The sequence below is a fragment of the Agelaius phoeniceus genome, chromosome 35, assembly GCF_051311805.1.
Source record: "Agelaius phoeniceus isolate bAgePho1 chromosome 35, bAgePho1.hap1, whole genome shotgun sequence".
NCBI classification, from domain to species: domain Eukaryota; kingdom Metazoa; phylum Chordata; class Aves; order Passeriformes; family Icteridae; genus Agelaius; species Agelaius phoeniceus.
The window spans coordinates 2423579-2445065 of record NC_135299.1 but is presented as its reverse complement, the minus strand read 5'-3'; the positions used below and the strand labels follow the sequence as shown (position 1 = coordinate 2445065).

At 56.0% G+C, this 21487-nt stretch overlaps 1 protein-coding gene and 1 long non-coding RNA gene across 5 annotated transcripts; one reads left to right on the top strand and one right to left on the bottom strand.

Moving 5' to 3' along the window:
* Window positions 1-1043: 1043 nt before the first annotated feature.
* LETMD1 (LETM1 domain containing 1) lies at window positions 1044-21315 on the top strand. Of its 4 annotated transcripts, none has more exons than XM_077192631.1 (10): window positions 1048-1240; window positions 2353-2516; window positions 3636-3751; window positions 6233-6315; window positions 8698-8884; window positions 10000-10101; window positions 15378-15530; window positions 18585-18681; window positions 20988-21095; window positions 21163-21282. In XM_077192631.1, exons 1-9 carry the CDS (start codon window positions 1131-1133, stop codon window positions 21083-21085), a joined length of 1110 nt encoding a protein of 369 aa, XP_077048746.1. In that variant the 5' UTR covers window positions 1048-1130; the 3' UTR covers window positions 21086-21095; window positions 21163-21282. The 4 variants fall into 4 exon arrangements, with proteins under 4 accessions (XP_077048747.1, XP_077048746.1, XP_077048745.1 ...); XM_077192630.1 differs by having other exon boundaries at window positions 1049-1240; window positions 20988-21109; window positions 21181-21315; XM_077192629.1 differs by having other exon boundaries at window positions 1051-1240; window positions 20988-21304.
* On the bottom strand, window positions 16338-16812 carry LOC143696444 (uncharacterized). The gene is made up of 2 exons (XR_013185859.1): window positions 16708-16812; window positions 16338-16661 (listed from the first exon to the last, which is right to left on the bottom strand). It is a non-coding gene; the product is annotated as an uncharacterized LOC143696444 (long non-coding RNA).
* Window positions 21316-21487: the final 172 nt, after the last annotated feature.

Here is a 21487-nt window from a genome sequence, read left to right as displayed (position 1 = left end):
GGCCACCACTGAGTGCCACCCCACAGGGCCACCCCCAGGGCCACTGCCATGGGCCACCACCCAGTGCCACCAGACCGGGTCCCCATTGTCCCCCCGCCCCCCCGCGGTGTTTTTAGCTCTTTTGTACTTTGGGGGGGGGGGGGGGGGGTGGTGGTGGCGGGGTCGCACCGGGTCCCCTCCCCTCTCCCTCCCCCCCCCGTTGTCCCCACTCCGTTTTCTACCGCCCGCCCCTCCCCCCGCTGCCGCCAGGATTTTTGTGCCAAGTCTCGGCCCCTCCCCCCACCCCTCGGGACCCCCCGGGGTGGGTGGGGGAGGGGCTGGGGGAGGGGCTGCCCCCCCCCCGCCCTTTTCTACCCAATGGATGGTGAGATTTTAACCAGCCCAAAATCGGCCTCGTGCTTCCGGAGCGGGGGAGGGGCTTGGGGGAGGGGCTAGGGGGGTGGGAGGGGCTTTGAGGATGGGAGGGGCTATGGAGGTGGGAGGGGCTATGGGGATAGGAGGAGCTATGGAGGTGGGAGGGGCATTGGGTTGAGAGGGGCTTGAGGGGTGTGTGGGGTTATGGGATGGGTGGGATTATGGGGTGGGTGGGGCACTGGGAATGGGAGGGGCCTTAGGGATGGGAGGGGCTATAGAAGTGGGAGGGACTTTGGGGGTGGGAGGGGCCTTGGAGGTGGGAGGGGCTGTGGGGGTGGGAGGGACTACGGAGGTGGGAGGGGCTTGGGGTGGGAGGAGTTATGGGAGTGGGAGTGGCTTTTGGGTGGGAGGGGCTTTGGGGTGGGCAGGGTTATGATGTGGGTGGGATTATGGGGTAGGAGGGGCTTTGGGGATGGGCGGGGCTATGGGTCTACAGGGAGAAGTGGGTGTGGTTAGTGGGCGTGGTCGGCGGGAGTGGTCAAATGGGTGTGGTCTGGGTGTGGTCAGTGGGCGTGGTCAGTGAGAGTGACCAACGGGTGTGGTCTGGGTGTGGTCAGTGGGCGTGGTCAGCGGGAGTGACCAATGGGTGTGGTCTGGGTGTGATCAGTGGGCGTGGTCAGTGGGTGCGGTGGGCTGATGTCAATGGGTGCGGTCCGCGGCACTTCCGGCGCGGCAGCCAATCAGCGCTCAGCGCCTCACGTGACCGCCGGCCCAAGATGGCGCTGCCCGTGGCCGCGGCCCGGGGGCCGCTCTGGCGCCTCGGCCCCGCTGCCCTGAGCCCCCCTCGGGGCCGGATTCCGCCGCCGCTCGCTCCGGCCGTGCCCAGGTGAGCGGGGACCCCCGCGGGGCCGGCCGGGACCCGCTGCCCTCAGGGAGCCCCAAACACCCGCGGCCCCCCCGTTAAACACCGACCGAAACCGAGCGCTGTCCTGATCCCCCGCCAAACACCGCTCCCCTTTACCCCCCTCGTTCTCTCCGGTTCCCCCCGTGTCCCCCCGCGCTGTTTCCGAGCCCTCTGTGCCCCCCCGTTACCGCACCCCTTCTCCGTTACCGCGCCGCTGTTCCCTGCCGGTACCGCCCGGTACCGCCCTGCCGAGCACGGCCCGGAAATCCCGGAACCACCCGGGCTCCTCAATCCCCCCGGGCCGCGATTCCCACCCCAGCCCTGCCCTGGGGCGTTCCCAGCTGCCCGTTCCCCATCTCCGGGAGCCCCGAGCGCGGCCGGGGCTGACGCGGGGCTGGGGGAGCCGGTGCCCGGTGCGTTCGGAGCTGGGGCTGCGGGTCCCCGGTGTGTTCCGGGCTGACGCGAGTCTGCCGGTGCCCGGTGCGTTCGGAGCTGGGGCTGCCGGTCCCCGGTGTGTTCAGTGCTGGGGCTGCCGGTCCCCGGTGTGTTCCAGGCTGACGCGAGGCTGCCGCTGCAGGTCCCCGGTGAGTTCGGGGTTGACGTGGGGCTGACGGTGCCCGGTGTGTGCAGGGCTGACTCAGGGCTGCCGGTGCCCGGTGTGTTTGGGGTGACGCGGGGCTGCCGCTGCCTGGTGGGTTCGGAGCTGGGGCTGCCGGTGCCCCGTGTGTCCGGTGCTGACCCGGGGCTGCCGCCGCAGGTCCCCGGTGTGTTCGGGGCTGTCGGTGCCCGGTGTGTCCGGTGCTGACCTGGGGCTGACTCGGGGCCGCCGGTTCTCGGTGTGTTCGGAGCTGCAGCCGCCGGTCCCCGGTGTGTGCGGAGGTGACGCGGGGCTGCCGGTGCCCGGTGCGTTCGGAGCTGGGGCTGCCGGTGCCCGGTGTGTCCGGCGCTGCCGGTTCCCGGTGCGTGTGGGGCTCCTGGTTCCCCGTGTGTCCGGCGTTGCCGGTTCCCGGTGTGTGCGGGACTCCTGGTTCTCGGTGTGTTCGGTGCTGCCGGTGCCCGGTGTGCCCGGCGCTGACCCGGCGCTGCCGCCGCAGGTCCCCGCTGCGTTCCCCGGTGCGCTCGCTCTCCTCCCGCGCCGCCTCCCGCGCCCTCGTGGCCGCCGTGGCCGCCGCTGCCCGGCGGGTGAGCGCCCGCTACGAGCGGTACCTGGAGAGGAGCTGGCCCCGCTTCTACCTCCTGCACAGCACCTTCAAAAACGGTCAGTGCCCAAAGGGGGACCCAAAATGGGGACCCAAAAAGAGGGGGCAGAAAGGGGGGGGTCTAAAAAAGGGGAGGCTCAAAGGGGGTCTAAAAAATTGGGGAACTGAAAGGGGGGTCCCAAAAATGGCGGGCTCAAAGGGGGTCCTGAAAGGGGAGGTTTCAAAAAGGAGGGGACCGAAAATGGGGGTCCCAAAAAGGGAGTGCTCAAATTGGGGTCCTAAAAATAGGGGGCTCAAAGGGGGTCCCGAAAAGGGGGGACTGAAAGGGGGAGTCCCAAAAATGGGGGGCTCAAAAGGGGGTCTGAAAAGGGGGAGCAGAAAGAGGGGCCCCAAAAAAGGGGATCTGAAAAGGGGGTGCTCAAAGGAAGGCCCCAAAAAAAAGGGGGTGGTCCCAAAAGGCAGGGTCCCAAAAGAGGGTCCTAAAAAGAAGGGGGGGTCCCAGAAATGAGGGTCCTGAAAGAGGGGGGCTGAAAAAGGGGGGGTCTAAAAAAGGAGGAACTGAAAGGGGGGTCCCAAAAATGGGGGGGGGGGGGGGGCTGAAAGAGGGTGGGGTGTTCCAAAAAGGGGTATCCCAAGAAAGAGGGGTGCTGATTTTTGGGTCCCAAATGGGGGGTCCGAGGGGGTGGGTCAAGAAAAGGGGGTGTGAAAAAGCCACTTTTTTTTTGGGGTGTTCTAAAAAGGGGTGTCCCAAGGGATGAGTGCTGAAAAAGGGGAGCACAAACATCTGGGTCCCAAATGGGGTCCTAGGGGGTGGGTCCAAAACAATGAATGGGTCTGAAAGAGGGTGGGATGTTCCAAAAAGGGGTATCTTTTCCAAAAAGGGGTCCCAGGGGGTGGGTCAGGAAAAGGGGGTGTGGAAAACCCACTATTTTGGGGGTGTTCTAAAAAGAGGTGTCCCAAGAAGTGGGGAGTTCAAACATGTGGTGGTCCAAAAAAGGGGGTTTGAAAGCTCCAAAAAGAGGTGTCCCAAGGAAAAGGGTTGCTGGTGGGGGAGTGTGAATGTCTGGGTCCCCAAAGAGGTCCCAGGTGTCAGAAGGAGGAGTTTTGGAGTGGGGCAGTGGCTGCAGCAGCCACCCCTGCCTGGGGGCTGTGCTCCTGAGGGAGCCCTGTCCCTGCAGGGGTGCAGGCGCTGTTCCTGGAGGTGCAGGAGATCAGGAGGATCAGGGCCAGGATGGCCCAGCTGCAGCTGAGCCCGCAGCAGCTCCCGTACAGGGACATGGAGCGCCTGCGCCAGGTCAGCTGGGACCCCTGCACCATCTCTGCTTCATCTCTGCTTCATCCCTGCTTCATCCCTGCTTCATCCCTGCTTCATCTCTGCTTCATCTCTGCTTCATCTCTGCACCATCTCTGCTTCATCTCAGCCTCATCTGCCCTCTGCCTCATCCCTGCCTCATCTCAGCCTCATCTCAGCCTCATCTCTGCTTCATCTCTGCTTCATCTCTGCTTCATCTCTGCTTCATCCCTGCTTCATCTCTGCTTCATCTCTGCTTCATCCCTGCTTCATCCCTGCTTCATCTCTGCTTCATCCCTGCTTCATCCCTGCTTCATCTCTGCTTCATCTCTGCTTCATCTCTGCTTCTTCTCTGCTTCTTCTGCCCTCAGCCTCATCCCTGCCTCATCCCTGCCTCATCTCAGCCTCATCTCAGCCTCATCTCAGCCTCATCTCTGCCTCATCTCCCCTCAGCCTCATCCCTGCCTCATCCCTGCCTCATCCCTGCCTCATCTCAGCCTCAGCTCAGCCTCATCTCAGCCTCATCTCAGCCTCATCTCTGCTTCATCTCTACCTCATCTCCCCTCAGCCTCATCCCTGCCTCATCCCTGCCTCATCCCTGCCTCATCCCTGCCTCATCCCTGCCTCATCCCTGCCTCATCCCTGCCTCATCCCTGCCTCATCCCTGCCTCATCCCTGCCTCATCCCTGCCTCATCCCTGCCTCATCCCTGCCTCATCCCTGCCTCATCCCTGCCTCATCCCTGCCTCATCCCTGCCTCCCCTCAGCCTCATCTCTGCCTCCCCTCAGCCTCATCTCTGCATCATCTCAGCCTCATCTCCCCTCAGCCTCATCCCTGCTTCATCTCTGCCTCATCTCCCCTCAGCCTCATCCCTGCCTCAGCTTCCTCTTGCCTCTCCTCTGTCGCATCTCTGCCTCCCCTCAGCCTCATCTCTGCCCCCTTTCTGCCCCACCTCTGCCTCCTCGCCCTTCTGCCCCATCCCTGCCCCATCCCTGCCCCATCCCTGCCCCATCCCTGCCCCATCCCTGCCCCATCCCTGCCCCATCCCTGCCCCATCCCTGCCCCATCCCTGCCCCATCCCTGCCCCATCCCTGCATCCCCTCTGCCCCATCTCTGCCTCACCTCCCCTCTGCTTCCCTTCTGCCTCATCTCTCCCTCATCTCCCTTCTGCCTCCTCAGCCTCACCTCCCCTCTGCCTTCTCTCTGCCCCACCTCAGCCTCATCAGCCTCCCCTCACCTTTGGCTCCTCTGTCTCAGCCCTCCCCTCTGCCCCATCTCTGCCTCATCCCTCCTCTGCCTCACCCCTGCCTCCCCTCTGCCCCATCTCTGCCTCATCCCTCCTCTGCCTCACCCATCTCACCCCTGCCTCCCCTCTGCCTCATCTCTGTGTCACCTCAGCCTCCCCTCTGACCCCTTTCTGCCTCCCCTCTGCCTCATCTCTGCTTCATCTCTGCCCCATCTTCCTCTCTACCCCATCTTCCCTCTGCCCCATCTCTGCCCCACCTCAGCCTCATTTCTGCTTTATCTCTGGCTCCCCTCTGCCCATCTCTGCCCTCTTTTTGCCTCCTCTCTGCCCCATTTCTGCCCCATCTTCCTTCTGCCCTCCCCTCAGCCTCATCTCTGCCTCATCTCCCCTCTCTCTCACTTGTGCCTCCCCTCACCTCTGGCTCCCCTGTCTCAGCCCTCAGCCCTCCCTCCTGCCCCATCCCTGCCCCATCTCAGTGTCACCTCAGCCCCATCTCAGCCCAATCTCTGCCTCATATCCCCTCAGCTTCATCCCTGCCTCCCCTGTGCCTCATCTCTGCTTCATCTCTGCCTCCCCTCAGCCCCATCTTTGCCTCATCTCACCTCAGCCTTCCCTCTGCCCCATCTCTCTCTGCCCCATCTCTCTCTGCCCCATCTCTCTCTGCCCCATCTCTGCCCCCTTTCTGCCTCATCTCTGCCTCATCTCTGTCTCATCTCCCCTCGGCCTCATCTCTGCCTCACTTCTGCCTCCCCTCACCTCTGGCTCCCCTCTCTCACCCCTCAGCCCCATCTGCCCCATCCCTGCCCCATCTCAGCCTCATCTCTGCCTCATGTCAGCCTCGCTCCCCTCAGCCCTCCCCTCAGCGTCATCTCTGCCTCCCTTTTTGCCTCCCTTTTTGCCTCCTCTCTGTCCCATGTCTGCCCCATCTCCCCTCAGCCTCATCTCAGCTTCCCCTCAGCCTCATCTCAGCCCCCTCTTTCTGCCCCCCATCTTTCTGCCCCCCATCTTTCTGCCCCCCATCTTTCTGCCCCCCATCTTTCTGCCCCCCCTTTCTGCCCCATCTCTGCCCCATCCCTGCCCCCTCTGCCTGCAGGCAGCGGCTCCAGCCCCTCTGGGTCCCCTTCCCTGCCCAAACCCAGGCACTGGCAGCTGCACCCAGCCCCCGGGGAGGGGGAATTTGGTTTTTTTGGGGTTTTTTGGAGGCGGGTGCTGACGCTGTCCCCCTGCCCCCGGGGCAGTTCCGCAGGGACGTGCTCAAGGCCATTCCCATCGGGATCATCGCCATCCCCCCCTTCGCCAACTTCCTGGTGCTGCTGCTCATGTGAGTACCTGAGCCCCAAATTTTGTGTCCCAATCCCCAAAGCTGGCGTTTTGAAAGGCAGGAATCTCTCACTGTAAGAACAAATCCCAAATTCCCTGCAGTTGGGGTTTTTAGGGGCAGAAATTGTCCTGATATGACTATCCAGCCCTGGGCTCCCCGAACCCCAAATTTTGTGTCCCAATCCCCAAAGCTGGCGTTTTGAAAGGCAGGAATCTCTCACTGTAAGAACAAATCCCAAATTCCCTGCAGTTGGGGATTTTAGGGGCAAGAATTGTCCTGATGTGAGTACCCAGCCCTTCCTGGGCTTGCTGAGCCCCAAATTTTGTGCAGTTGGGGTTTTTAGGGGCAGGAATTGTCCTGATGTGAACACCAGGGTGCCCTGAGCTCCACATTCCCTGCAGTTGGGGTTTTTAGGGGCAGGAATTGTCTTGGTGTGAGTACCCAGCCCTGGGCTCCATGACTCCCAGATTTTGTGTCCCAAACCCCAAAGCTGGTGTTTTTAAAGGCAGGAATCTCTCACTGTAAGAACAAATCCCAAATTCCCTGCAGTTGGGGTTTTTAGGTGCAGGAATTGTCCTGATGTGAGTACCCAGCCCTCCTGAGCCCCAAATTCCCTGCAGTTGGGGTTTTTAGGGGCAGGAATTGTCCTGATGTGAATACCCAACCTTCCCTGGGCTCACTGAGCCCCAAATTCCCTGCAGTTGGGGTTTTTAGAGGCAGGAATCTCTCACTGTAAGAACAAATATTGTGGGAAATCTAGGACTCCTGAGCAAGTAACCAATATGATCAAGCAGAAACCATTTATTGCTTACATTACAGACATTGTAATTACACACAATTACACTTCTGGATTGCTGCCTTTGTCTTGTTCCCTCATTTTCTGCCTGCATTTCTCAGATTGAAGTGATTGGTTACAGTCCAAGTGTTTCACAGCCCTCTGTTATCCAGTTCTTGTGGTCCTGGGATTCTGTTTCTCAGCATCTTCTTTCATCATTTAGCACAATTTGTGTTTTTAATATCTTAATATCTAGAGACACAGATCTTACAATCTCTGTTATCCACTTTTTGCTGTCCTGGTATTCAGTTTCTCAGCCTCTTCTTTTTAATGTAGCACCATTTGTGTTCTTAATATTTAATATCTCCATTATCCAGTCCTTGCAGACTTGGTATTCAGTTTCTCAGCCTCTTCTTTCTTGATTTACCATAATTTATGTTCTTAATATTTTAATATCTTAATATTTTAATATTTCTGTTATCCAGTTCTTGCTGTCCTGGTATTCAGTTTCTCAGCCTCTTCTTTTTAATTTAGCATAATCAATGTTCTTAATATCTTAATATCTCTGCTATCCAGTTCTTGCTGTCCTGGTATTCAGTTTCTCAGCCTCTTCTTTCATAATTTAGCACAAATTAAAAAAATTAAAACACAAATTATGTTCCAATGGCCTTGATGAGCTCAGTGCTGGATTGGCAATGCCAGCTCTGGGAGCTGAGTGCTGGATTCAGGAGGGTCTAGGAACTCCAAGGAAATCAAGGACACTCCAATTCCTGTGGCAGCTCCACTCACTGCCACTCCCAGCTCACATCCAGCCTCATTTCATGAGGAAAATTTCTGGATTAATGCAAATTCAGGGAGGGCAGAAATATCTCCAGATTAGAAAGAGCGAATCCCCCAGAATCCCCTGGAACCCCCTGCTCTGCCTTTTCCTCCCTGAATCCCCTCTCCTGCCTTTTCCCAGATATTTTCTTCCCTCACCAGCTCCTGATCAGGCACTTCTGGATGCCTGAGGAGGAGATTCAGGAGGGTCTAGGAACTCCAAGGAAATCAAGGACACTCCAATTCCTGTGGCAGCTCCACTCACTGCCACTCCCAGCCCATATCCAGCCTCATTTCATGAGGGAAACTTCTCCTGGATTAATGCAAATTCGAGGAGGGCAGAAATATTTCCAGATTAGAAAGAGCGAACCCCCTGGAAGCCCCTGGAGCTCCCTGGAACCCCCTGCTCTGCCTTTTCCTCCCTGAATCCCCTCTCCTGCCTTTTCCCAGATATTTTCTTCCCTCAGCAGCTCCTGATCAGGCACTTCTGGATGCCTGAGGAGGAGATTCAGGAGGGTCTAAAAACTCCAAGGAAATCAAGGACACTCGAATTCCTGTGGCAGCTCCACTCACTGCCACTCCCAGCCCACATCCAGCCTCATTTCATGAGGGAAACTTCTCCTGGATTAATGCAAATTCGAGGAGGGCAGAAATATCTCCAGATTAGAAAGAGCGAACCCCCTGGAAACCCCTGGAGCTCCCTGGAACCCCCTGGAAGCCCCTGGAGCCCCCTGGAACCCCCTGCTCTGCCTTTTCCTCCCTGAATCCCCTCTCCTGCCTCTCCCCAGGTATTTCTTCCCTCGGCAGCTCCTGATCAGACACTTCTGGACGCCCAGGCAGCAGCTGGAGTTCCTGGATGCCTACGACTGCCGCCGCAGGGCCTCGCACCTGGCCGTGCTGCGGGCACTGGCGCGGGCAGCGCGCTCCCTGCCCCAGGCACAGCCCCAGCAGCTCCTCCTGCAGCTCTGTGACCAGGTCTGTGCCCCCACCACTGCCACACTGCGTGTTCTGGTTTAAAGGAAAACCACGGAGAGACTCCTGGTCAGAAATAGGATTTATTAGGAAAAGGGGAAAAAACACAAAGTAGGTGCGATAATGCAAAAGAAGAACCGCTGACATAGTTACACCCAGGATGAACCCAAAATGGTCACAAGATGAACCCAAAATGGTCAAAAAATGAGCCCAAGATGAACCTAAAAATGGTCAAAAAATTAACCCAAAATGGTCACAAAATGGGCCCAAAATGGTCACAAAAGAAAAACCGCTGACAGAGTTAGTTACACCCAGGATGAACCCAAAATGGTCACCAGATGAACCCAAAATGGTCACAAAATGAACCCAAGATGAACCCAAAATGGTCAAAAAATGAGCCCAAGAGGAATCCAAAATGGTCAAAAAATGAACCCAAGATGAACCCAAAATGGTCAAAAAATGAACCCAAAATGGTCACAAAATGAGCCCAAAATGGTCACAAAAGAAAAACCATTGACAGAGTTACTTAAACCCAAGATGAACCAAAATGGTCGCAAAATGAACCCAAAATGGTCACAAAATGAACCTAAGATGAACCCAAAGGTTCACAAAATGAACCCAATGTGGTCAAAAAATGAACCCAAAATGGTCACAAAATGGACCAAAATGGTCAAAAATGAACCCAAGATGAACCAAAATGGTCACAAAATGAATGCCCGGTCACGGGGTCTCTCACTTTTATAAGTTTTGCTCTGTTTGCATATTGGAGTTAATTGTTCAATTACAGCTTTAGGTTATGAGGTCCCATTCTTCTTGGTTTTTTCTCCTCAATTCACCTTTATTTATGCTCCCATAAATTTATATTCCCATTCTTCTTGGTTTTTTCTCCTCAATTCACCTTTATTTATGCTCTTGGGCCTGAGATTTGGATTATTTGTCCTTGGTCCCCAGCTAGAGCAGGAATTGTTTTGTCTCCCTGCTCTGGCGAACAGAGCTCCCCATCCCATAATATGAAGCTCAGACCCATCCACTAAAGCAGCACAGAATGTGAAAAATGCCTCAAACCTGAGGCTTTGACCTGTCTGAGTGTCACCTGTGCTCTCCTGGGGCTCTTTCAGGTGCAGGGAGGTGCCCGGCCCCACCTGGCCCAGCTCCTGGCTGTGAGGAGTTTGTTCTCGGGCTCTCTGCTGGTGCTCAACAGGCTCCAGGTGGATCACGTGGTGAGTTCAGGTGTTCACCTGCTCAGGCGTGCCCCAAAACCAGCCCAGGGGCAGAGGGAAAGCTGCAGAGGTGCCCTGGGCTGGGTGGGATCTCCATGCCTGGGGGTATCTGGGGTCCTGGGCACTGTGGCAGCAGGTGAGGGGGGCTCAGGTGAGACCCCATCTGCAGCTGGGGGTGCCCCTGGCATTAGGAGGATGTGGAGCTGCTGGGAATGAATCCAGAGGGGGATTTGGGGAAGGAATTTCTCCCTGTGGAGGTGGGAAGGCACTGGGAGGGATTTCCCCATCCATGGAAGTGTTCTGGGATGGGTTGGAGCCAGGTGGGCAGGTGGAAGAGGCTGAATGGGCATTCAGGGGGTAATGGGATCATCTGAATGGGCTTCTGGTGGTCAGTCAGCTTCCAGAAGCTTCCATCTAACAATAGAACAGCATGGTCCAAAAAATGGTCAAAAATTGAACCCGAGATGAACTAAAATGATCAAAAAATGAACATGAGATGAGCAAAAATGGTCACAAAATGAACCCGAGATGAACCCAAAATGGTCACAAAATGAACCTGAGATGAGCCAAAATGGTCACAAAATGAGCCCAAGATGAACCAAAATGGTCACAAAATGAACTCGAGATGAACCAAAATGGTCACAAAGTGAACCCAAGATGAGCTGAAATGCTCAAAAAATGAACCCAAGATGAGCTAAAATGGTTACAAAATGAACCCAAAATGGTCACAAAATGAACCCAAGATGAACCAAAATGCTCAGAAAAGCACAGGGTGCTTTGTTTGGGTTTTTTGAAAGACGTGCTGCAAGCAGCAGGTTTAAAAAGAATATTTCACACTTTCTGCAGAGATTCACTGCAGTGTGGTAAAGGTACCAAAAACCAGCAAAAAATTGAGTGATATCAGAAGCTCACAACTTCATGGCAATTGTCTTGGTTTGAAAAGCCAGGTGTCTGCTGAGGAAGGCAGGAACCTCTCCTGGAATGGAAAATGGAAACCCTCTCACTCTGAATTGTTATAATTTTGAAATTAAGGGGCTCCCAGGCAAAGAGAGGGGAGCAGGAATAACAGTTCTTTATTAGGGAAGAAAATTAAAATTTAAAAAAAAATTAAAAATGAAATAAAATAAAATCAAAATTAAAATAAAATAAATTAAAAAAAAAACAAATTAAAATAAAATAAAATAAAATAAAATAAAATAAAATAAAAAGTGCAGTAATAGAAACCAACCCTGCCAGAGTGAGACCATGCCCTGCCCCCTGTGTGTCAGGGTGGTGGCACAGCCCCATCCCATGGGGGCTCAGCCCTCCTGCAGTGCCAGCTGTGGTTCTGCTGAGGCAGGGATCCTGCACAAGGGGGGAGTTTTCCTCTGCAGCTCCAGGGCTGCTGGAGATGGATGCTCCAGGTAATACCAACCTCAGCCCATCAGGTGTTTCAGGCAAAAAAAACCAGGAGAAAAGACAAAAAAAATTTGATTTAAATAACACCAGGGTGGGATCCAGGTGTAGCAGGTCCTGGCTCAGGTGACACCTGTGACAGTCTGGCCAATGCAGGGGGGCAGCACCACCCCAGAACTTCCCAGAACATTCTGGGAATGCAGTGGAGGAGAAAGCTGCTCCTCTGGGAATGCAGGGGGAAAGGCTGCTGGGGTGTCCCAAAACCTCAGATTGTATCCAGGTAGGAATGTTTGAAATCTCAGATTGTGTCCAGGTAGGAATGTTTGAAATCTCAGATTGTATCCAGGTAGGAATGTTTGAAATCTCAGATTGTATCCGGGTAGGAATGTTTGAAATCTCAGATTAGATCCAGGTGGGAATGTTTGAAATCTCAGATTGTGTCCAGGTAGGAATGTTTGAAATTTTAGATTGTGTCCAGGTAGGAATGTTTGAAACCTCAAATTAGATCCAGGCCAGAATGTGTGAAATCTCAGATTCTATCCAGGCAGGAATGTTTGAAAATTCAGATTATATCTGGGTAGGAATGTTTGAAACCTCAGATTGTATCCAGGTAGGGATGTTTGGCTCCTCCCCTGGGTGGAGCATCTCCCAGTGGGATGATGGAATTTTATCAGCCATGCAGGGACCCTCCCTGGCCCATTAACAGAAGGTAATTAATAATTAATGGCCCATGAACAGGAGATATCTCCCCGGAGGGAGGATTGGTTGTGGAAGACATAAAGAAAACTGCCCAATGAACAGAAGAGAACTCTCCTAGCTCTAACAGATATCTTCTGTTCATGGGCCATTAATTATTAATTACCTTCTGTTCATGGGCCAGGGAGGGTCCCTGCATGGCTGATAAGAATTACAGCATCCCATTGGGAGATGTGAGCCCAGGGGGAGGAGCCAAGCATTCCTACCTGGATACAATCTGAGATTTCAAACATTCCTGCCTGGATACAATCAGAGGTTTCAAACATTCCTACCTGGATACAATCTGAGGTTTGGGACACCCCAGCAGCCTTTTCCCCCTGCATTCCCAGAGGAGCAGCTTTCTCCTCCACTGCATTCCCAGAATGTTCTGGGAAGTTCTGGGGTGGTGCTGCCCCCCTGCATTGGCCAGACTGTCACAGGTGTCACCTGAGCCAGGACCTGCCACACCTGGATCCCACCCTGGTGTTATTTAAATCAAATCCTTGGCTTTTATTGTCTTTTTTCCTGGTTTGTTTTTTTTTTTTGCCTGAAACTCCTGATGGGCTGAGGTTGGTATTACCTGGAGCATCCATCTCCAGCCCCCCTGGAGCTTCAGAGCCTTGTGCAGGATCCCTGCCTCAGCAGAACCACAGCTGGCCCTGCAGCAGGGCTGAGCCACCACTGTGACACTCAAGTTTCTAAAATTTCGGATCTGAGCTTGCTGTATCAAAAGCAATCCCTGTGCTGTTCATCATTTAAAGGGAGGGTCGCAGAGATTTTATTTCAAATTCCCCCATCCACCTGGGGAAGGACACTGTGCTGGGTGGGAAGGTGAGTGAGGAGAGCTGCAGGCACCCACAGGTGCCCTCCTTGTCCTGCACAGAGCCAGGTATTACCTGGAGCACCCATCTCCAGCAGCCCTGGAGCTGCAGAGGAAAACTCCCCCCTTGTGCAGGATCCCTGCTCCAGCAGAACCACACCTGGCACTGCAGGAGGGCTGAGCCACTATTGTGACACTCAAGTTTCTAAAATTTCAGATCTGAGCTTGCTGTAGCCCTGTGCTGTCCATCCTTTAAAGGGAGGGTGGCAGAGACCTTGGGCATTGATTTTATTTCAAATTCCCCCATCCACCTGGGGAAGGACACCGTGCTGGGTGGGAAGGTGAGCAAAGAGAGCTGCAGGCACCCACAGGTGCCCTCCTTGTCGTGCACAGAGAGCCCTGAGCCAGGTATTACCTGGAGCACCCATCTCCAGCAGCCCTGGAGCTTCAGAGCCTTGTGCAGGATCCCTGCCTCAGCAGAACCACAGCTGGCACTGCAGCAGGGCTGAGCCACCAATGTGACACTCAAGTTTCTAAAATTTCGGATCTGAGCTTGCTGTATCAAAAGCAATCCCTGTGCTGTTGATCATTTAAAGGGAGGGTGGCAGAAATTTTATTTCAAATTCACTCCTCCACCTGAGGAAGGACACCGTGCTGGGTGGGAAGGTGAGTGAGGAGAGCTGCAGGCACCCACAGGTGCCCTCCTTGTCGTGCACAGAGCCAGGTACTACCTGGAGCATCCATCTCCAGCCCCCCTGGAGCTTCAGAGCCTTGTGCAGGATCCCTGCTCCAGCAGAACCACAGCTGGCCCTGCAGCAGGGCTGAGCCACCATTGTGGCACTCAAGTTTCTAAAATTTCGGATCTGAGCTTGCTGTATCAAAAGCAATCCCTGTGCTGTTCATCATTTAAAGGGAGGGTCACAGAGATTTTATTTCAAATTCCCCCATCCACCTGGGGAAGGACACTGTGCTGGGTGGGAAGGTGAGTGAGGAGAGCTGCAGGCACCCACAGGTGCCCCCCTTGTCGTGCACAGAGCCAGGTATTACCTGGAGCATCCATCTCCAGGACCCCTGGAGCTGCAGAGGAAAACTCCCCCCTTGTGCAGGATCCCTGCTCCAGCAGAACCACAGCTGGCACTGCAGCAGGGCTGAGCCACCTTTGTGGCACTCAATTTTCTAAAATTTCAGATCTGAGTTTGCTGTAGCCCTGTGCTGTCCATCCTTTAAAGGGAGGGTGGCAGAGACCTTGGGCATTGATTTTATTTCAAATTCCCCCATCCACCTGGGGAAGGACACCGTGCTGGGTGGGAAGGTGAGTGAGGAGAGCTGCAGGCACCCACAGGTGCCCTCCTTGTCGTGCACAGAGCCAGGTATTACCTGGAGCATCCATCTCCAGCAGCCCTGGAGCTTCAGAGCCTTGTGCAGGATCCCTGCCTCAGCAGAACCACAGCTGGCACTGCAGCAGGGCTGAGCCACCACTGTGGCACTCAAGTTTCTAAAATTTCGGATCTGAGCTTGCTGTATCAAAAGCAATCCCTGTGCTGTTCATCATTTAAAGCGAGGGTCGCAGAGATTTTATTTCAAATTCCCCCATCCACCTGGGGAAGGACACCGTGCTGGGTGGGAAGGTGAGTGAGGAGAGCTGCAGGCACCCACAGGTGCCCTCCTTGTCCTGCACAGAGCCAGGTACTACCTGGAGCATCCATCTCCAGGACCCCTGGAGCTGCAGAGGAAAACTCCCCCCTTGTGCAGGATCCCTGCTCCAGCAGAACCACAGCTGGCACTGCAGCAGGGCTGAGCCACCACTGTGACACTCCAGTTTCTAAAATTTCGGATCTGAGCTTGCTGTATCAAAAACAATCCCTGTGCTGTCCATCCTTTAAAGGGAGGGTGGCAGAAATTTTATTTCAAATTCACTCCTCCACCTGGGGAAGGACACCTTGCTGGGTGGGAAGGTGAGTGAGGAGAGCTGCAGGCACCCACAGGTGCCCTCCTTGTCGTGCACAGAGCCAGGTATTACCTGGAGCATCCATCTCCAGCACCCTTAGAGCTTCAGAGCCTTGTGCAGGATCCCTGCCTCAGCAGAACCACAGCTGGCACTGCAGCAGGGCTGAGCCACCATTGTGGCACTCAATTTTCTAAAATTTCAGATCTGAGCTTGCTGTAGCCCTGTGCTGTCCATCCTTTAAAGGGAGGGTGGCAGAGACCTTGGGCATTGATTTTATTTCAAATTCACTCCTGCACCTGGGGAAGGACACCGTGCTGGGTGGGAAGGTGAGCAAAGAGAGCTGCAGGCACCCACAGGTGCCCCCCTTGTCGTGCACAGAGAGCCCTGAGCCAGGTGCTGTTCCTGACCCCTCACCTGCCCGCCTTCCTCCTGCGGCGCCGCCTGCGCAGCCACGTCCTGGAGATCCAGCACCTGGACCATGCCCTGCTGCACCTGGGGCTGGCACAGCTCTCTGAGGAGGAGCTCCGAGCGGTGAGCGCGCCTCAGCACACCCGTGCCAGCCTTGGGGCACCCCAGGTGGCACCTGCAGGGCCTGGGGCACGAGGCTGATCCAGTCTGGGGAAGGGTTTTTGGTGCTGGGGTCACGCCTGGGGTGGGGAAGGGTCCTCACTTCTCTTCCTGTTGGTTTCTCTGGCCCCTTGAGATGGTAGTTCATGTTTGGGCTCAAGTTATTATTTATTATATTTATTATTCTTCTTTATTATTTCTTAAATTATTATTTCTCTATGATTTCTTCTTTATTATTTCAGTAAAACAGTCTCACTACTGTGAGTTCAGCAGAAAGGCACAAAATGGCCACCAATGTTTTGTTACAAGGTCTTTTAAGACTAAATGATCCAATTAAGAGCTGACTCCTGGATTATTTTCCCTTTTAACCCAAGAACTGATCCCATAGAACTGATCCCCTTTTGATACCTTGATAATTTCTCTTTTTTACCCAAGAACTGATCCCAAAGAACTGATCCTCAGGCCACGAGGTTGATCCCTTCTGGGGAAGGGTTTTTGGTGCTGGGGTCACACCTGGGGTGGGGAAGGGTTCCTCACTTCTCTTCCTGTGCACTTGAGATGGTAGTTCATGTTTGGGCTCAGGTTATTATTTATTATATTTATTATTATTGTTTATTATTTCTTAAATTACTTCTTAATTATTTCTTGTTTATTATTCCTTAAATTATGATTTCTTTATTATTTCTTGTTTATTATTCCTTAAATTATTATTTCTTTATTATTATTTCTTTATTATTATTTCTTTATAATTTCTTCTTTATTATTTCTTAAATTATTATTTCTCTATTATTTCTTCTTTATTATTCCTTAAATTATTATTTCTTTATTTTTTCAGTAAAACAGTCTCACTACTGTGAGTTCAGCAGCAAGGCACAAAATTGCCAACAATATTTTGTTACAAGGTCTTTTAAGGCTAAATGATCCAATTAAGAGCTGACACCTGGATTATTTTCCCTTTTAACCCAAGAACTCATCCCAAAGAACTGATCCACTTTTGATACCCGGATTATTTCCCCTTTTAACCCAAGAACTGATTCCCTTTTGACACCCGGATTATTTTCCCTTTTAATTCAATAACTGATTCCCTTTTGGCACCTGGATTATTTTCATTTTAACCCAAGAACTGATTCCCTTTTGACACCCGGATTATTTTCATTTTAACCCAAGAACTGATCCCCTTTTGGCACCTGGATTATTTTCATTTTTAACCCAATAACTGATCCCAAAGAGCCCCCAGTGCAGATTTTTCTGCCCAATTACAAAATCCCACCCAAACCCATGAAGAAGCAGCCCAGGATGCCACCCTGTGCCCTCCATCTTGCCCACTAAAAATCCCCAAACCTCAATTTCTCACCTACCCCGCTCTCTAGAATTTATTTCACATTTTTATGGGTTCCAGTCTAGCTTGAAGTTTAGGAAACTCTCCATGAGTGAGGGTCAAAGTCAGGGCAGCCCAGAGCAGACAGAGGAATATTCCCAGTGGGTTTCCACATCTCCCCCTCCCTCAGGGGTGCCTGGTGTCTGTGTGTCTGTCCCTGACCGTGTCTGTGTGTCCCCAGGCCTGTTTCCACATCTCCCCCTCCCTCAGGGGTGCTGGGTGTCTGTGTGTCTGTCCCTGACCGTGTCTGTGTGTCCCCAGGCCTGTTTCCACATCTCCCCCTCGCTCAGGGGTGCTGGGTGTCTGTGTGTCTGTCCCTGACCGTGTCTGTGTGTCCCCAGGCCTGTTTCCACATCTCCCCCTCCCTCAGGGGGTGCTGGTGGGTACCTGGTGTCTGTGTGTCCGTCCCTGACCGTGTCTGTGTGTCCCCAGGCCTGTTTCCACATCTCCCCCTCCCTCAGGGGGTGCTGGGTGTCTGTGTGTCCGTCCCTGACCGTGTCTGTGTGTCCCCAGGCCTGTTTCCACGTCTCCCCCTCCCTCAGGGGGTCCTGGTGGGTGCTGGGTGTCTGTGTGTCCGTCCCTGACCGTGTCTGTGTGTCCCCAGGCCTGTTTCCACATCTCCCCCTCCCTCAGGGGTGCTGGTGTCTGTGTGTCCGTCCCTGACCGTGTCTGTGCGTCCCCAGGCCTGTTTCCATGTTTCCACATCTCCCCCTCCCTCAGGGGTGCTGGTGTCTGTGTGTCCGTCCCTGACCGTGTCTGTGTGTCCCCAGGCCTGTTTCCATGTTTCCACATCTCCCCCTCCCTCAGGGGTGCTGGGTGTCTGTGTGTCCATCCCTGACCGTGTCTGTGTGTCCCCAGGCCTGTTTCCACGTCTCCCCCTCCCTCAGGGGGTCCTGGTGGGTGGTGCTGGTGTCTGTGTGTCCGTCCCTGACCGTGTCTGTGTGTCCCCAGGCCTGTTTCCACATCTCCCCCTCCCTCAGGGGGTGCTGGGTGTCTGTGTGTCCGTCCCTGACCGTGTCTGTGTGTCCCCAGGCCTGTTTCCACATCTCCCCCTCCCTCAGGGGGTCCTGGTGTCTGTGTGTCCGTCCCTGACCGTGTCTGTGTGTCCCCAGGCCTGTTTCCATGTTTCCACATCTCCCCCTCCCTCAGGGGGTGCTGGTGTCTGTGTGTCCGTCCCTGACCGTGTCTGTGTGTCCCCAGGCCTGTTTCCACGTCTCCCCCTCCCTCAGGGGGTGCTGGTGGGTGCTGGTGTCTGTGTGTCTGTCCCTGACCGTGTCTGTGTGTCCCCAGGCCTGTTTCCATGTTTCCACATCTCCCCCTCCCTCAGGGGGTGCTGGTGGGTGCCTGGTGTCTGTGTGTCCGTCCCTGACCGTGTCTGTGTGTCCCCAGGCCTGTTTCCACATCTCCCCCTCCCTGAGGGGGTGCTGGTGGGTGGTGCTGGTGTCTGTGTGTCCGTCCCTGACCGTGTCTGTGTGTCCCCAGGCCTGTTTCCACATCTCCCCCTCCCTCAGGGGTGCTGGTGTCTGTGTGTCTGTCCCTGACCGTGTCTGTGTGTCCCCAGGCCTGTTTCCACATCTCCCCCTCCCTGAGGGGTGCTGGTGTCTGTGTGTCCGTCCCTGACCGTGTCTGTGTGTCCCCAGGCCTGTTACCTGCGTGGGCTGAACTCCACTCACCTGGGCAGGGCCGAGTGCCAGGCGTGGCTGGAGCAGTGGCTCAGGCTCTCCTGTGAGCTCCAAGGTACCTCTGGGAGGGGGAGCACCCCAAAAACCTTCCCTGGGCACAGGAGTGGCACTGCTGGGCTGATTCGTCACCATCTGGGCTCACCCCCCTCGCCTGTGCAGAGTCTGTGCCCGTGCCCATCCCAGTGCCCATCCCAGTGCTCCCAGTGCCCATCCCAGTGCCCATCCCAGTGCTCCCAGTGCCCATCCCAGTGCCCATCCCAGTGCTCCCAGTGCCCATCCCAGTGCCCATCCCAGTGCCCACCCCAGTCATGCCCTGTGCCCATCCCAGTGCTCCCCAGTGCCCATCCCAGTGCCCATCCCAGTGCTCCCAGTGCCCATCCCAGTGCTCCCCAGTGACCCCCTGTGCCCATCCCAGTGCTCCCCTGTGCCCATCCCAGTGCCCATCCCAGTGCTCCCCAGTGCTCCCCAGTGACCCCCTGTGCCCATCCCAGTGCTCCCCAGTGCCCATCCCAGTGCTCCCCAGTGACGCCCTGTGCCCATCCCAGTGCCCATTCCAGTGCTCCCTTTGTGCCCATCCCAGTCCCCATTCCAGTGCTCCCTTTGTGCCCATCCCAGTGCTCCCAGTGCCCATCCCAGTGCCCATCCCAGTGCCCATCCCAGTGCTCCCCAGTGCTCCCCAGTGATGCCCTGTGCCCATCCCAGTGCTCCCCAGTGACCCCCTGTGCCCATCCCAGTCCCCATCCCAGTGCTCCCCCTGTGCCCAGTTCTCCCCCCATGCCCATCCCAGTGCTTCCAGTGCCCATCCCAGTCTCCATTCCAGTGCTTCCAGTGCCCATCCCAGTGCCCATCCCAGTGCCCATCCCAGTGCTCCCCCTTGTGCCTATCCCAGTGCTGGCCATGCCCATCCCATTGCTCCTTCCATGCCCAGCCCAGTGCCCCCAGTGCCCATCTCAGTGCCCCTCTGAGTGCTCCCCCAGTGCCCATCCCAGTTCTCCCCCATTTCCATCCCAGTGCTCCCCATTCCCATCCCAGTATTCCCCCTGTGCCCATCCCAGTCCTGCCCCAGTACCCATCCTAGTGCTCCCCATTCCTATCCCATCCCAGTGCCCATCCCAGTGCTCCCCATTCCCATCCCATCCCAGTGCCCATCCCAGTGCCCCCTCATGCCAATCCCAGTGCTCCCCATTCCCATCCCATCCCAGTGCCCATCCCAGTGCTCCCCAGTGCCCATCCCAGTGCTCCCAGTCTGCCAGGTTCCTATTTCAGTGCTGCCCAGTCCCCCCAGAATCCCCCAGTGCCCCCCACAGGGCTCCCAGTCCACCCAGAACCCCATCCATGCCCACCCCGGCCCCTCCAGTGCCCCCAGTGCCTGTGCCAGTCTCTCACGGTGCCCCCCAGTGCCACTCCCCTCCTAATCCCAGCTCCCCCAGTGCCCCCAGTGCCAGTCTCTGACGGTGTCCCAGTGTCCCCAGTGCCCCCAGTGCCCCCGGTGCCCCCAGTGCCAGTCTCTCAGGGTGTCCCCAGTGCCCCCAGTGCCAGTCTCTCACAGTGTCCTAGTGTCCCCAGTGCCAGTCTCTCAGGGTGTCCCCAGTGCCCCCAGTGCCAGTCTCTCACAGTGTCCCAGTGTCCCCAATGCCAGTCTCTCACGGTGCCCCCAGTGCCCCCAGTGTCCCCAGTGCCCCCAGTGCCAGTCTCTCAGGGTGTCCCAGTGTCCCCAATGCCAGTCTCTCACAGTGTCCTCAGTGCCCCCAGTGCCCCCAGTAGCAGTCTCTCACAGTGTCCCTGTGTCCCCAGTGCCCCCAGTGTCCCCAGTGCCAGTCTCTCACAGTGTCCCTGTGTCCCCAGTGCCCCCAGTGTCCCCAGTGCCAGTCTCTCACAGTGTCCCCAGTGCCCCCAGTGCCCCCAGTGTCCCCAGTGCCAGTCTCTCAGGGTGTCCCCAGTGCCCCCTGTGCCAGTCTCTCACAGTGCCGCCAGTGCCCCCTGTGCCAGTCTCTCACAGTGTCCCAGTGCCCCCAGTGCCAGTCTCTCAGGGTGTCCCCAGTGCCAGTCTCTCACAGTGCCGCCAGTGCCCCCTGTGCCAGTCTCTCACAGTGTCCCAGTGCCGCCGGTGCCAGTCTCTGACGGTGCCCCTGTGTCCCCAGTGCCAGTCTCTGACGGTGCCCCAGTGTCCCCAGTGCCCCCAGTGCCAGTCTCTCACAGTGCCCCCAGTGCCCCCAGTGCCAGTCTCTCAGGGTGTCCCCAGTGCCAGTCTCTCAGGGTGTCCCTGTGTCCCCAGTGCCAGTCTCTGACGGTGCCCCTGTGTCCCCAGTGTCCCCTGTGTCCCCAGTGCCAGTCTCTGACGGTGTCCCTGTGTCCCCGCAGCCTCGGAAGCCTCTCTGCTGGCGCACAGCATGGTCCTGCTGGCCCTGGACCCCCGCCAGCCCCCGAGGGACATCCCCGAGGGACACCCCGGGGGGTGACAGGTGGCACCTGTGTGTCCCCCCCTCAGCTGGTACTGCCACAGTGACTCAGTGACTGGGGGGGTGACAGGTGGCACCTGCGTGTGTCCCCCCACCCCAGCTGGTACTGCCACAGTGACCCTGGGGGTGACAGGTGGCACCTGTGTGTGTCCCACCCCAGCTGGTGCAGTGACAGTGCCCTGAGTGACCCAGGATGTGACAGGGTGGCACCTGTGTGTCCCCCCCAGCTGGCACTGCCACAGTGACTCAGTGACTCTCAGGGGGTGACAGGTGGCACCTGCGTGTCCCCCGCCCCCAGCCTGGGCTGTGCCCCCCTGTGCAGCCCCTGGCACAGCTGGCAGAGGTGGTGGCTTTGCTGGTCAGTAATTAACTGTGTCTTGTTAATTGTGGGGGGAGAGAGCG

Excerpts from the sequence above, each read along its gene's own strand:
- LETMD1 (XM_077192630.1), top strand. The coding sequence starts at position 1,131 with ATGGCGCTGCCCGTGGCCGCGGCCCGGGGGCCGCTCTGGCGCCTCGGC. Across the intron at positions 6,316-8,697 it reads TTCCTGGTGCTGCTGCTCAT|GTATTTCTTCCCTCGGCAGC; the intron begins GTGAGTACCTGA and ends GCCTCTCCCCAG. Across the intron at positions 10,102-15,377 it reads GGCTCCAGGTGGATCACGTG|AGAGCCCTGAGCCAGGTGCT; the intron begins GTGAGTTCAGGT and ends TGTCGTGCACAG.